The sequence below is a fragment of the Limulus polyphemus genome, unplaced genomic scaffold (assembly GCF_000517525.1).
Source record: "Limulus polyphemus unplaced genomic scaffold, Limulus_polyphemus-2.1.2 Scaffold583, whole genome shotgun sequence".
NCBI lineage: Eukaryota > Metazoa > Arthropoda > Merostomata > Xiphosura > Limulidae > Limulus > Limulus polyphemus.
The window spans coordinates 467,206-482,889 of record NW_013666193.1 but is presented as its reverse complement, the minus strand read 5'-3'; the positions used below and the strand labels follow the sequence as shown (position 1 = coordinate 482,889).

Sequence of the window (15,684 nt, the reverse complement as noted above, 5' to 3'; positions counted from 1 at the left end):
CATCATATGTGCACATCTAACACAACCATCATCATATCCTCCAAGAACTGACATCTGTGACAGAATATGAAGTGGACAAGAAAATGGAGTTGCATCTCCAATCCATCACCATGCAGTATTGGAAATGTAATGTCTAGCCCACAGTAGAAGCAGAGTACCTGGCCACACACATGAGGAATTATGTGGCTGATCCAGCTTCAATCATCACCATATCTGCTGTAAACTGAAATCAAGGGAATGGTAGGAAGGAGTGTGCCTCAGTCAGAGAGGCGAACTGCATGTTGGCAGAATGTATCATCCAACACCTCATAGCATCTGGAATTGTACATCAGGTCCATGGTAGGATAAGCATCAATGCCACCTACACTGGCAGAACATCACCATCCTACTCTCACAACTGAGTGGGATTGAGCACACTTAGAAGGAAGACTCCTTGGTCCACCACCCCAGTGGCTAGGACTTCCATACTCCACTAGAAGAAGGGGGAACAGCACACTGAAGAGCATGGAGGAATGCTGCACTGGAGACAGTGCAATGGGTGACCTCAATACCTTATTTTAAAAAACAGGCCTATCCTGTGATCTACAGTAAACGGATCATCTAGGATGGGCAGTAATCCTTGTCTGCTTTACTCATGTTAGTCCATGAGTGTACAATTCAGGACAAACATCTTTATGGAGCAAAATACTGTGAGGTATACCTAAAATTGGTCTGCAGAATACCCCATCTCATTGATGGGCATATATGACACATAAGTCTTACAGTCAGGATTTAAGAATAAGTATACCTGGTCCCTACAAGGAAAAGGTAGAAAAAAGGAGCACTTACCCATGCATAGAGAAATCGTGGAGCACAAAATGGTGACTGGAGAAAGATGAAAATCATAGAACAGGAAACAGCCAGATGGTGAAGATAATGAACAGTGAATGCATGGGGAATGGTCCACTTACCAGCATGAATGATGTCCTCCAACAGATGATGGAAATAAACAGCCAGAGAAATAGGAATGTGACATATATGATGTGAAGAGACAAAGAAAAGATAACAAACATCTGGTGAAAGGGAAGAATAAGCCAGACAAAATAAGCTGGCAAATCCAACCCTTAAGGGTAGTAGGAGAAAAGTCAATTGGACAGGGAAGGATACCAAGAAATATATAGTGGAGAGCCCTAGCCAGGCAGAGGAGGCTATCAGGATTGGATAGTTTGATGTGGAAGAAAGGGTATTTGTTTGTAATTAAGCAAGAAGCTACACAACGGACTATCTGAGCTCTGCCCACCTCTAGTATTAAAACCCGGTTTGTAGCACTGTAAGTCTGCAGACATACCGCTGTGCCACTGGGGGGCAGGAGGGGGATGGGTGTGAAGGTGTATGTACCCTCCCTAGAAGCCAAAGTCTTGGGCAGGAAAGAATGCTCAGGAAAACGAACAACATAGGAACAGGTGAAAGAAGGTGTGGTGTGCTGATGGACTACATCCACACAGCAACAGAAGGAAGAAAAAAAGGAACAAGTAGGTAAAGGCTAGAACATAAGACGGATAAGTGCATGGAAGACTACAATGAAGTTCTAATCCAGGAAAAAGACAGGGTGGGGGGGATGGATGAGGCAGAGATAAAGAAACAAAAGGGAAAGTACTGATGAATGGAACACATGGGTATCTCATTGAAAATGAAGCAAGGCTGACAAGGCAGTGTGATAACCCAAGACTAAGGAGACAGAGAGGCTCCTGCCAAAGAGTTAGTAAAGAAAGGAGTGATGTGGAGAAGAGAAGGAGGATAACCATTATGTACAGACCAAGAACTGTACATTTACATTGTTTGTTGGAACACAGCACTGAGAAAAGACGACTGAAATGGGAAAACAAGGATGCCACATGCTGCAAAAAGATGGCCCACCTGGTCAGAGACCAGACAAAAGCCACACATGAAGACAGAGCATGGAAACAAAAGGGTGATGCATGCCAAACTAGGGCTGACATAAAAGGGTGAGGGAAAGGAGTGGAAGAGAAGGTGACACCACTTACAGGTAGAGGCCCATCCAATCCTGACTGAGAGCACCTACCGCCCCTGTAGGGAGAATTTTGTTGGGGCCAGATAAGCAATCTGTGACTAGAAACAGGGCACCTGGAAAATGACAAGACATCAAAAGAATGTGATAGCCTCTGGCCTAATACAGGAGATCCAGTGTTGGAAAACAGAGATATCTTAACCAAGACCACCCTTGCCTGGAGATGTCCCAGACTACAGTTGACTTGATGAAGGGAAACATCACTGACCAGCCCGGTAGTCTCGGGGGTATATCACTTTTCTAAGTTTCCCTGCTTAGACTCCCAGTATTTCTACTTGTTTATCCTCTTCTTCTTCTTCCACTGCACTAAAAGTTCTATCTCTTTTGGGATAGTGGGGTTCTCTTGAAACCCTCATCCCTCTTGATCGTGCCCACATACATCACATTCATTGGGCTTTAATGGATCAGTGTGGAGCCTCATTCTGGATTTCTTGGAAACTCCTCTACCTCCTTCTTGTCCAGAACATCATTTCTAATCTTTTGCATCTGAACTGATTTAGGGTTGCCATAGCAAAGGGGTTGAATACTTGTGCAATTGAGAATGTTGTAATTTTCTTTGAAAATCAACTTACTTGCATAATATCAGCAAGGCAGTATGATAAAAAACATGGTCTACCAAAGTATGTGGGGTCATGGCATATTGACCCCAAACATAACTGGTCCCTAAAATGACTCGTATGAACCCCCAGTATCCGGTGAGAGAGTTGAAACACTAGATACTAGCCCATCTGCACAACACTGAGAAGAGCAGGTGAGTAATCAAAGGAAAAAATACAATATACCTGAATTATTAAGTTGACAAAGGGATAAGGATGTCCTGGCACCTACCCCCCAAAAAAAAGCAATAGTGAGGCATAGGCAGGAGGAGGGAACAGGCTGTCAAAATATACATCCTCATGTTCAGGCATAACCTCACTTTGTAATAAAGGACAATCATTTGAGAAGACTGTATGAAGATAGCCAACTCCCTTTGAACATAGCCATTACTTCCTCAGCAGAAAAAAATTTGCCCTGATACCATTTGCTCCAAATGCAAGTCAAAAATTTAAAAAAAAAGAAAATGATTTTAAAAACATGGAAAAAAAAAATGTGTTTGGAATAATAATCAAAATGAGCAAACAAAATTAATGAACCAGTAAATTAAAAATAAAGACACACAGTTAATCTACTCTAACTTGAAAACATGAAACAACCACAATCAGTCGGACTGCCAATGGAGAAGTGATTATAAGCTGCATGGAAGAGAGGGTGCTAGTGACAATATGACTTGTGTCACACTCCTATTGGTGGAGGGTTGGTGCATGATAACATGCAGATGGCTCATGTGAATGTAGGTGGAGTATCAAGGCTGAGCAAAATTTGCACATATATAAAGGGCAGTATAAGATCAAGAAAAGCTATTTTTGAGAGGAGATAACATATTATATCGGAATTTCAACTTTTCAATATAATAAAAATCAAATACAAGTATTTAAAGATGATCCCTAAAATGGGAAGGAAATTTGTTCAGATAGTATAGTGAACAAAAAATAATTATTATGCAATATATTGTTTAACGTTAATGTTATAAAACATGTTTGATGTTTTGCATGTGTCTGTTAATTCCATAAAAAATGGAGATGAAAGGAATATTATTAATCATAATTTTTTCTTTGCTTAAAAAAGAATAGGGTTTTAAATCTTACTGTTTCCATATGGTACAATACATGATGCCCATTTCATTCCTGAGCTAGTCTTTCTTGTATCTGCTGAAACTGCAAACTGATAACTGGTATCATAAGGTAACTGAATGTCTTCATATGTCATGTTGGCTGGAACAAACTGCCACTCAACTGGATGCTTGCGAAGATGAAGACTTGGGCACCAAAAAACAGTAAAACCACTAATAGCAGATATATTCTTTTTAGGATATTCCCACATAACTCTGTATTTTCCATTTCCATATGATAAGGCTGTGACCTCCTCTGGGCCAGGAAGCACTACAAATGTCATAGGAGTTATATTTATTTAACTAGTAATATACAAATCAAGAAAACAAAAAAGGTAACATTTGACATATCATCTCATATGTAGAAGCTAACATAATTCTATGCAAGAAATATATCAGGGAAAGAACTATGTTTACAAAAATTAAACAGAAATAAAATCCCAAGATGGCACTACAATACAAAATCTGATGTGTTTTAAAATGCAGTCATTGTCTTCCTGATATTTAAATTGAAATTTTACAAGTAAATTAAAGTTATAAAACATATACCCAAATACAGCTCATTAGAAAATAAATACCAAAGAGAGAAAAAATGTAAAATGTCTTATTTTTTACCACAGAATACCTTTGATTGAACTCCATCTTTACAGTGCCTTGCAAAAGTATTCACTCCTGCAAAGTTTCACATTTTGTTGCCATCTGAGCTTGCAATCATGAAACTTTCAAATGGGACTTTATATTTAGTATCTACAAATTTACTCCAAACAGAGAAAGTTAAAAAAAATGCTGATATTATGGAAGTAAGTTGATTTTCAAAGAAAATTAGAACATTCTCAATTGCACAAGTATTCAACCCCTTTGCTATGGCAACCCTAAACCAGTTCAGATGCAAAAGATTAGTTTGAAAGGTCACAAAATTAGTGTAATGGTCTTTGTCTGTGTGTGATCAGAGTGGTTTAACTTAACTTTAGAGTAAATGCCTCTGTTCAAGCCACAAACAAGTGATATGACAAACCAACCACAAAGACCAACGAGGTTTCCAAACAAATCAGGGATAAGGTAGTAGAGAAGTACAGATCAAAGTCACTGATTATCTCAGAGTACGGTGAAGTCCATCATTTAGAATTGAAATGTACTTCATACCACTCAGTCACTACCCAGATTAGACCACCCTTCCAAACTAAGCAGCAGGGTAAGCAGGAAACTGGTTAGGGATGCCACTGTGAAGCCAATAGTAACTTTGAAAGATTTGCAGTTTCATGTCTGAGATGGGAATCAGTGCTCATACAATGACAATATCCCAGTCCCTACACAAAGCTGGCCTGTATGGGTATGTGGCAAGAAAGAAGCCATTACTGAAAATGAATCATCTTAAATCTCATAAGAAATTTGTGAACAAAGCATGTAAATGATACTTGTGGTCAGACGGGACAAAAATTGAGCTTTTTGGTTTAAATTCAAAGTTTTATGTCTGGCGCAAGTCCAACACAGCACATCACCTAGTCAACCCAACTGTCAAGCATAGTGGTGGCAGCCTCATGCTGTGGGAGTCATTCTCATCAGCAGGGACTGCGAAGCTTGTAAGGATTGATGGGAAGATGGATAGTGCAAAGTACAAGCAAATCCTTAAGGAAAACCTGGTTGAGTCAGCCAAGAATCTAAAAGTGGGTCAAAAATTCATATTTAAAAAGGACAATGACTTGAAGCACAAGGCAAAGCTACACAGGAGTGGCTTCAAAAGACGAAAGTGAATGTTCTGGAGTGGCCCAGTCAAAATCCTGATTTTAATCCAATAAAAAATGTATGGTGAGACTTGAAGATTGCAGTCAATCAATGATTCCCAACCAACTTGTAAGAATTTAAGTAATTTTGCCAGGAAGAATGGGGAAAAATTATACTATCACATTGTGCAAAGCTGGTAGAGACCTATCCAAAAAGATTCACAGCACTAATTGCTGCCAAAGGTGCTTCCACCAAGTACTGACTTAGGAGGCTGAAAACTTACGCAATTAGCAAATTGCAAATTTTAATTTATATATATATATTTTCTTTGCAGATTTTGCTGACATTCAACCTCCTTTACAGATAATGGTTTTAAGTTTGATCATTAGAGTTTTGAATAAAAACAAGTTCATTAAAGAAATTGTTTACGTTATTTGTATTTCATCATAATGTGACATTATTGGTAGGGGTAAATACTTTTGAAAGGCATTGTATAATTTTAATAAAAGTATTGGGTAATTTTATTTCTTATTTAATGGAAAGAAAAGTTTTAGAATTTAGCACTTTGAAAACTGAAATATATGTGCTGGAAGAATATAAAAGTTAACATTTTTTAACACTGAAATTGTATTTCTAATAAGTACTTACCTCCTCTCACCCAAAGCTATCTCAACCTTGATTTGCTGTTAAGCATTGCTGAATTTTTCAACAGTGCACCAGTCTATTATACCCCTTTATTTTTGCAGCAATGAGTGGTGATCATGTGATTACACTCTACCAATCGTACTGTACCCTCTATACTGGCACAACCATTGCAGCACAATCCTCACTTTCAAAAATTGGCAGATACAAATCAGAAACACCAGCAAATCAGTGGGGAGGAAGAGTGAGAAGTTGTTGAAAGGAAGTAAGTACTATCAAAAATACATTTTCATTGTTAGAAAATTTTAACTACCTCCTCTCATCTAAAACTAGAATCCCACATTGGAAAGGTGGAGGGGCTGGTGAATGCACAAAAGTAATCAAACAAAGCATAGAACAAACTCTGTGAAAGAACAGGTGTGCCACAATTATAAAAGGAGGCACAACTGTGGGGGATAGTAATACTTCTGGAACAGGTATGCTCTTCACCCAATAACGAAAAAAGTAAGACACATAGGGCAGAACTTAATAGATATGCACCATGTCATGTAAGACAGATTTCGCAATTGGACGACAGATAGTACTAAGATGTCCATGTAAGACTTCTGTAGATGAGAGAAATAGTTCAGATGATTTGAGGAGAGGCACCACACCACTTCTGAACCAGGTATATCCTTGCCATGAACAGCGAAGTACAAACATGGTGGAAAAAGAGGGAGAGTGGGAGAGAATAAGTCAGGAAAGTGATCCCAACCAGGTAAATATAGAAACTCAATCCCATGGAAGTAAAGTGAGTAATGGAGGATGCATCCCATGGCGTAGAATGGCTAGGGTAGGGCGGATTGTACTCGGTAAGTCAACTACATCCAAAACCTCCTCGCTGGGCACCCACATCCGCATGAGCGTGGGATGAGAATCACACCGGCTTCACCTCAAGCCCCAAAATCGTGGATGTTAGAAAAACATAGACTCAAGGACATGACACAAGATTAGCATTGAGCCAGGGATCTGGGAATGTGTCATCTGAGAGGGATGTCAATCACATGCAATCAACTCCCGCAACCATAAGACTGGTCCAAAACGTCCAAAGGTCAATAACATCCCTTTCACAAGAGAGAACAAGTGAGTGCCTTGGACAGAAATGGAAACATCTTACTTATACCCTCCGTAAACCACTAAACAGAAGGAAGAATAGAGGGTAAATCAAGGTTGAGATACCTTTGGGTGAGAGGAGGTAGTACCGTCTCGAAAAACATACGTATTATACTTGGTTGTCTAGTCTACTGTAGGTAACAATCCGTCAGTCTACAGTGGTAATGTTGCTCCTTATATATGTATTAAGGGAAATACTATTGTTAACAAAGAAAAAAGGGATCTTTTAAAATTTTAACCAGTTACCTCACTCCCGAGACAGCTAGGGCCTCAACTTTCACACTAATATTCAGTTATAGGTGGGTGACCTAAATCTACATTTTAAATGTGTGATCCCCGTTTTGGGTAAAAATCACAGAACTTTAACATTTAACAACTATTGATGTTTATATATTTTATATTTGGCATCTCTTATTAGCAGAACTTTTAAACACAGATATTTTTGGTTTTAATAGTATTTGTACGTGTTTCAAATGTAGGCTAAAATATAAAAAATTAAATTACTGATGAATAAAACAAAAAAGTACACATAAATGTTCATATACATACATATTATGATGCCATCTGGTAGTACAAACTTAAAATTTTGTATAGTAAATTTTTTATATAGTATTTTAATATTCATCAGTTTTAAAATTTTTGCAAATAGCTACACAAAGGCTACCTGCATATGGCCATCCCTAATTTTCAACTAATAGAGAAGAAGAAAGGAAGCTAGTCAACAGAATCCACTGCAAATTCTTGTCTGACCTGATAGTTGGATTATAGTGTTACACTTATGGTGTAGCAACAGAAGGCGAATACCATGAACCATCAGCTTTACAGTCCAAACCAAGCACCTCCAATAGGTAATGTACAGCCAGATTTAAATATATTACGTTTCACATAAGTGTGGCTAGAAATTGCTCATTTTTACAATAATTTTTCTTTTTGTTATCGCAGAAGACATATGTAGTTCTGTGATTTTGTAGACTGGCCACATACTTTATTAGAAATAAAGTTTCACATGTCAAAACATTACACAGTCAAGTCTTTTTACAAGTCTTTCAATGTTTTCACAGTGGTACATAAACTTGCATCCCAAAATATTTCCATGTAATAATCCCACAACAGTTAGAGATTTAGACTTTTGATCAAACTTTGAATTACCTAAATAAAATTTTTTAACATTAGGTGAAAAGCATAATATATAAACAAAGAAATTATGGAACTCATTTTGAACACAAGTATGCTAGAAAAAAAGGTAATTTCTTACGTTTCTGTGTCTTATCAACTGTCATTTCCACCATGTTACTGGATAATCCTTCCTTATTGGCTGACTGTATTTTGAAGTGGTAAACAGTATGGTGGTCCATATCTGTAAAAGTGTGCTTCATGCCTGTTACCTCCACTATCTTTCCTGATACCTCTCTCTTCTCAAGCATACTGTAAGACTGCTTATAGCTAATAACATAGCGAAAGTCTTCTCCATTGTAATGTTCTGGTGGTACTGGCTAAAATTAACATTTTTAGTGAGTTTTATATTTAAATAAAACTCATAAGTTATGCTTTACAAGATGGATTACATTAATCTGAAGAAATTTTCTAATTATGAGTAGAACTTTATATAGGGGTTGTTCACAATATATGGTAACAATTTGCATACATAATTTCCTTGCCATTAGTTATATCTGTGGCCTGTGCCTGTAAAAGTTAAAAGCCCTGACTTTGTTTTGATTCAGTTGAAGTGTGGCAACTTGCAGATGCAGATGGGTCTAACTGAGCCCTCTTGGAAAGGTTGCATTACTGGATCGTTTGACACAAAGTTTTAGCATTTCAAAGAAATGGATATGTGGAATGTTGAGTCATATATATAAGCAAGAGAAGGCATGATTCCAGCAGGGAGAAAAACAGACTATTCCATAGCTGGCTACCTGTCATCACCAGCAGTGGTGAAAAAAAGCTAAACAGCTTTATAACACAGCATTTTTACTTAAATAGGAACTTCCTTGGAACTGTAATTAAGATAATTCATGTTAACAAGCTTATTCCAAAGTCAAATAGAACAATTACTGAGGAAACTTGTACCCAGCATATGACAAATTAACTAATTGCAATGGATGAAGGACATATTTAGTTAAATAACTAGTGATAAAACATTTCAAAAATGTTATAGACATGTAGTGAACTTGTTTTCCCAAAGGAATTATCAAGGTTGTAAGTTACACTTATAATTTCAAGTTAAATATTTAGTCAAGAAAAATGCCATACTACAAAAATATACTATCTCTTTAAAGGCTAAATGCCAATAATTTCTAAACATTGCACACAGTCACACATCCAAGTGAACATATCAGTAACTCCAAAAGAAACAAGTACAAAGGGGAATTCATGTATCACCAAATACACTGTCCAGCTTGGTGCATTTTGGATTGCTCAAATCAGCCCTTGTAAGTTGTTGTTTGAGCATGGGTGATAAGCTTTGGAAAGCAAACAAAGAAGAGGGAAGCAACATTACCATCAGTGTATTGTGCAAAAACCTCCTACTATGGAGTCAATAACTAAGGACATCACATGAAACACTACTGGTGGTGGAAAATGTATCATTACCATAGATTGTGAATATTCCTGTTGGAAAGCATAAATGCAAGTAACAGACTTTTTTGTCTATGACAGTGAAAATAACCTGTTAACTGAAACAAGTTACTTTTTTTATTTTTATGTTATTACATATATAACAAGCTGTTATTACACCTAATGAATATTTTTACTCGTGAATTACATATTTATAAACAGAAGTGGATTTATAAAGCTCATTTTTTGTTTAGGTATACATATATTTTGTAAGACTTTTAAAACATTAATATATATATATTTCAGTTTAAGATATTCAAGGCAAAAAGTAAATTATATAGGCTTTGTTTTAAAATCAAAAATTAGGGTGCTCATAACTTTTTTAGGGTCTCAAGACCAAGTGTCCCCACACAAAATTGGGAATCCTGATGATTTACTCCAATATTATACAAGTTCATAATAATGATAGAGTTAATACAGATAAGCATGCATCTTGTACAGAAGAAATTAACCTTTCACTGTAGCATCATTTACAAAAGGATACTAATTACTGTAGTAAGTTTTGTTAGTACCGAAATTAAATGAATTTTATATTTCCATTTTTTTGTCAGACATGACACCTTAAGCTATGTTTTTAGTTCATATAAAACTAAACCCATTAAAAATCATACAAACAAGACACAAAAATTTATCGATGACAAATGACCTCACCTTTCACAATGGCATCATTGTTACCTTTGTCAAGATAAATTTAGATGCAACAGTTATAATTTGTTTCCTATAAATAACAAGTTATTGTCTTTGTGTGTATCTTGTTTCAATATATATAAATTTAACACTGTATTCAATATTATAAAAAAGGATTTGTGTCATCTGATTAGTTTGCCAATGAAGGCCTAGACTACTGTACTCACTAATGTTTTTGATGATGTTCTGTTATAGATGAATATACCTTTACTTTCCAGTACATATATTATCACACAAAAATATCAGGTATGATAAAAAGACCAACAGAAAATATAAACACAAAATCTGGCTTCTAAATGTTAGGGAAGTTCTTAAAATTGTGTCTTCAAGTTGCTTCATTACTGTTGATCACAGTTCAACATACTAACTTCAAATGTTTTACTAATTTTCACACAACACTATTGTATTCTCTACTAAGAAAGTTGAAGATCAGAATTTTCTGAACATACATAAGGTGCAGAAGTATAAAATAAACATCAAGGTAACAGAAAATAATACAATTTTATTAAGAGAAATAAATACGATCTTAGAAAAGAGCAAAAAATAAAATAAAAAATCTAGAGTGCAATACTTCTGGTTACCCACCATATTATACAATATTTCTGGTTACTCACCATGTTATACAACAGCAATGTAAAATTTAAATATATTTTTTTTATTTCTGAACTAAGTATTTTACATTGTTAAAATATAAAATTTATAAAAATGTGAAGAAATAATTGATTGAAATAGTTACATTTCTTGTCGAATTTTAATGTTGAGTTGAGAGCAAATACAGAGTGATCTTTTGGGTCAGAAGGAGTTAAGATAAATAAGAGGATTGGAAGAAAAAGAGAGATGCTTTTTCTGTATATATTATTACAGATAATTTAGGAGCAACAATTGGTATATAACAGATAACAGGAGCCAAATTCAGTTCAACAATAGTCACTTTATCTTAATGTGTTTTTATTTTCTAACACTTCTCTTAGTTGTTAACTTGTTAGTATTAACTGTCAATTTATTTTGTTTATCAATTGAACTGTCAGTAGGGACAATAAGAGGGGAATAGCCTCAAATTTAAACACTTGTTATATTTTTTGCATTTATTAGGTTTTGCAACTTGTTTTTATGTGCCTTCCAATCAGACCAAAATGTGATACACTTTCAGCTTAGAGTTGCAAATTAAATATTCAAATTGTTTCACTTTTATTTTGGGCTAATGTATAAATGATTGTATTATTTTGTTTTCATGTTTCATCATTTATATTTTTATTATAGTCAGGGGCCTCAAAAAATAGAATTGGCCCAGGCCTCTCTGAACCTCTAAAAGGGCCTCAGTGTCAGACATGTTTTCATACTTCATGCCCACACGTTAATGTTATACAGAACAATGTTTTCTTTATGAGTTGAACCATGCATTCAATAATGACCATTGTTATCTACTGACCTGCAGATTTTGGGCTCTACGGTCACTGAAACTTTGCTAAATAAAATACAGTCATTTACAAAATTGGTACCAATATGAATAACTATGACAGACTTTCCAATATCAACCTATTAATCTTTGTAAGCATATTCTGATATCACATAAGACAGTGAGTTGGAAAATAGCAAGATAAAATAAAAAGAAGGAAAAATACGTACCTTCCAGTATAAGGTTATGGTTCTACTATTAATGAACTTTTGTACCTCAAATGTTCCTTTGGTAATATTCGGTACATAATATGGTACTGGAAATAGAATAAAATGTTGACTATATACAAATACTCTTGAAATGCTGGGATGAAGCAACAATTACCTGTCATACTCCTATATCATCAAAATATACAACTAGCAATTTTTTATTAAATATATCAGATATATCTGATTGTTTTCATTCTTTCACTTGCTAAAGTAACATAATTCAATTAAAAAAAAAGTTGTAGAGATACTGTTGAACATTCTGTACCATCCACAGAAATCAGTAAGGCTAATATAACACTATGGTCACCAGCTGGGTGGACAAGTTCACCTTGACTGCTGCATGTATTAAGCATGGTGTTTACCAAACCCCAAAACCCTAATTAATACTTTGATAAACAAATTTAACTATGCAAGATTTTAATATAAGCTCAGATTAATTTTAATGTGGTAAATTACTGTTATATCAAAGTAAGCATAGTTTCAAAATTCTGATCAAAATTCTATATCTTAACATTCACACAGATCATATGGTGTACAACTGCATAAGTTAAAACAAGTGTACTAGAAGCCAAAAAACTTTTGTTTCTTTTTTGCGAAGTTATCTTCAAAGTGATGAAGGAAGAGTTCTTGTTACATAACAGAAGGGTTAATACTCTTCCTCCTACAAATCTTTTACTTACATTGACTTTAAATGATACTCAAATATGGTTGGTTAAATGTAACTATTTTAAATGTAATAAAAAGAAACAATATTTTTAATATACCTTCTAAAAACAAATGAAATAACATGAATTTTTCTTAAATATATTAATTAATAAAACCTTACAATGAAAAAACAAACAATCCAACCATCACATCTGTATTTTCATTTTACAATTTTTCAGTTAAGTAGTTTCCTAAGATTGATTGAGCCTTTCATACCATTCTGATTAAAACAATATTACTTTTGTTTTTTAATATGGTTATATAACTGAGCTTGTTAAGCCTAATTTGGCATCATTGATTTAAAAAAAATAATACTCTAGAGAAAAATTTAAATAGATCCAATTTCACTGAAAACAGTACCCTCCCAACTAAATAGAGGTTTCTTTTTCATAATATAGTTCCCGGTAAAGAGGATTTATGTGTCAGCTTCGATACACAATATATGCATCTGGAAAAAAGCATAACTTGCTTTGTGGAATATTTACAATGGCATTTGTTACCTTTTAAAAATAATTTTTATACTACATTTAAAATATTGACCACTGCCTAGATAATTATTGATAATTAATGTTTATCAATAATATGGAGAAGAAAAAAATCAATTTCTTATAATTTTTCAAAGTAGTTTTTCCTACTAGACTTCTGTAATAAAACCTCAGTATACTTTTAAAATGTCTAGAGAAAGGTCTAGGAATAAATTTTCCTTGTTTCTTACTCAATTATTAGCTAGCTTTGTCAATATCTATGGAGCTTGTTTGGCTTTAGAAACGTTTACATCAAATTTTTTTTAATATTCTGTTGCAGCTGATACATGACTACTCTTCAAAACATACTTTCAAGGAGATAATTATTACTCTATTGCCCTGTCTATCATTCTGGGATTCACTTAGCTCTAACGGCATATCTAGTCTTAAAACAATATGAATATAACTTAATGAAACAATTGCAAATCAAGATATTATGTATGTTAAAAAATCAAATTACTACAATTTTGTTCTGTAAATTTCCTAAACTATTAAAAAAAATTTTAGGTGACTTTATTCTAACTAGGGTGTTATCATTCATCCCCAATACACAAGGATTAAGAATACTTGTAACCTTTTTAGGGCACTTTAAAACATTAAAAACTCACACACACAAAAAAAAAGTTGTTTAGTTTAACCCTTTTGAGATGGGTCACGGGTGAAAGGCCATTTCATCTCGTTTGTTGACTTGCATTCAAAATTTTTTGAACTACTATTTCATGACTTTAAGTCAACAAGTTCGTATCAAACTGTAGATTATAATTAAAATTTTAGTACTATACATTACTCAATTTCTTAACTTAAAAGAATATATTAAAAACACAGACAAAAATTAATTTTTGTGTGTCACATGTTATGTTGAATGCAGCACTGGTTCAAATTAGATGTTTGTGAAGTCAAAATATTAAGTCTATAGTTTCGTATGAATTATAAACTCAAATTACCAATATTGACAAGGAAGAATATAAAATAAGAATGTCTTATCTTTTCTATTTGTTATGATATTGCTCATGTAATAAATCAAACACAGTGGTACCTCACCCACCTCTTTCAATTTTTGGAAATGCTCCCTTATATACACTTACTTCTATGTATATATATTTGATGTGAATAGCCAATCGGAAGCTCAGAATGTCTCTCTAGTGGCTTTCTCAGCCTTTCTAACACACCTAGCACCATTTCTTTTGAACCAAGATTTCAATGAAGTAGGTTGTGTCTTTAGTCTGCTTGAAATTTCATATTTTTTAAGACCAAAATACAGCTTAGTTACTAAGTTTGATAAATTATAATAGAATTCTATAGTATTGATGTAGTAATTTATGATTTTTTAGTTATTCAAATGTATATATAAAACCTAAAAAAATATTTTATTTCATATCCTCCACATTCAAAATTTTTAAAGGCTTAGCAACCTACATCTAGCAGCAACCAAGTACAAAGGTCGAGACTATAAGAGATAATTGTTTGCTTTACATCTATATTTACGATTCTATGTTCTAAGAAAAATAAGTTTAAGAACTTATTTCAAAATAGCAATAATCTATGTACATATATATTATGTATAATAATTGAAATGTGACTGTGTTTTACAAAATCCTAGTCTACTAAAACACAGCCAAGACAAGTTACTTTGTACAGACCAAAGGTAAGTTTTATGTTATTAGATACGGTAACGAATGCACGTGTATCATGTCATTGTAACTTCTGTATCGTTAGTCAGGCACGGCTGAAAGATCATTATAATAAAAATAATAAATATTTATAAATGTATAATGTTATGAGATTTAAGATTTTTGTTCTGAATAATAATTTGTGTTCATTCTAGAATGAAAGAGGCATAACTTATATGTATTTCCTAGTTACAAGATCGGTCAAATCTACTGAACCCATACATAGATTCAGTACTGAAAATAACAGGTAAAATATAAAGTTCTTTCTTAAGAAACATTTGATTACTACTTGGACATTATAAAGATTTCGCATGTGAAATTTGAAAATTTTCTGATGCATAAAAGTATTTTGAATATTATAATCAAAATTACTTTGCATGTTAGATAGGCAACATGCAAAAGAAAAAAGAAGGCACGATAAAAACATTTCTTTACAAACCTTAAGACTTAATAAACAAATTTGATATTTTGCGTATGAAAGCATTGTAATGTTTACCGATAATATATCAAATTTCATTAACATTTGCT

At 34.0% G+C, this 15,684-nt stretch overlaps 1 protein-coding gene across 4 annotated transcripts in view; it reads right to left on the bottom strand.

Moving 5' to 3' along the window:
* The window catches only part of LOC106459271 (protein sidekick-2-like), a 97,569-nt gene that overhangs the window by 27,936 nt on the left and 53,949 nt on the right, over positions 1-15,684 (bottom strand). For all 4 annotated transcript variants that reach the window (XM_013918873.2, XM_013918877.2, XM_013918878.2 and 1 more), the window contains 3 exons: positions 12,219-12,304; positions 8,548-8,785; positions 3,754-4,047 (listed from right to left, as the gene is read on the bottom strand). In XM_013918873.2, coding sequence (XP_013774327.1) covers positions 3,754-4,047; positions 8,548-8,785; positions 12,219-12,304 — 618 coding nt within the window. The remainder of the gene's footprint in view (positions 1-3,753; positions 4,048-8,547; positions 8,786-12,218; positions 12,305-15,684) is intronic.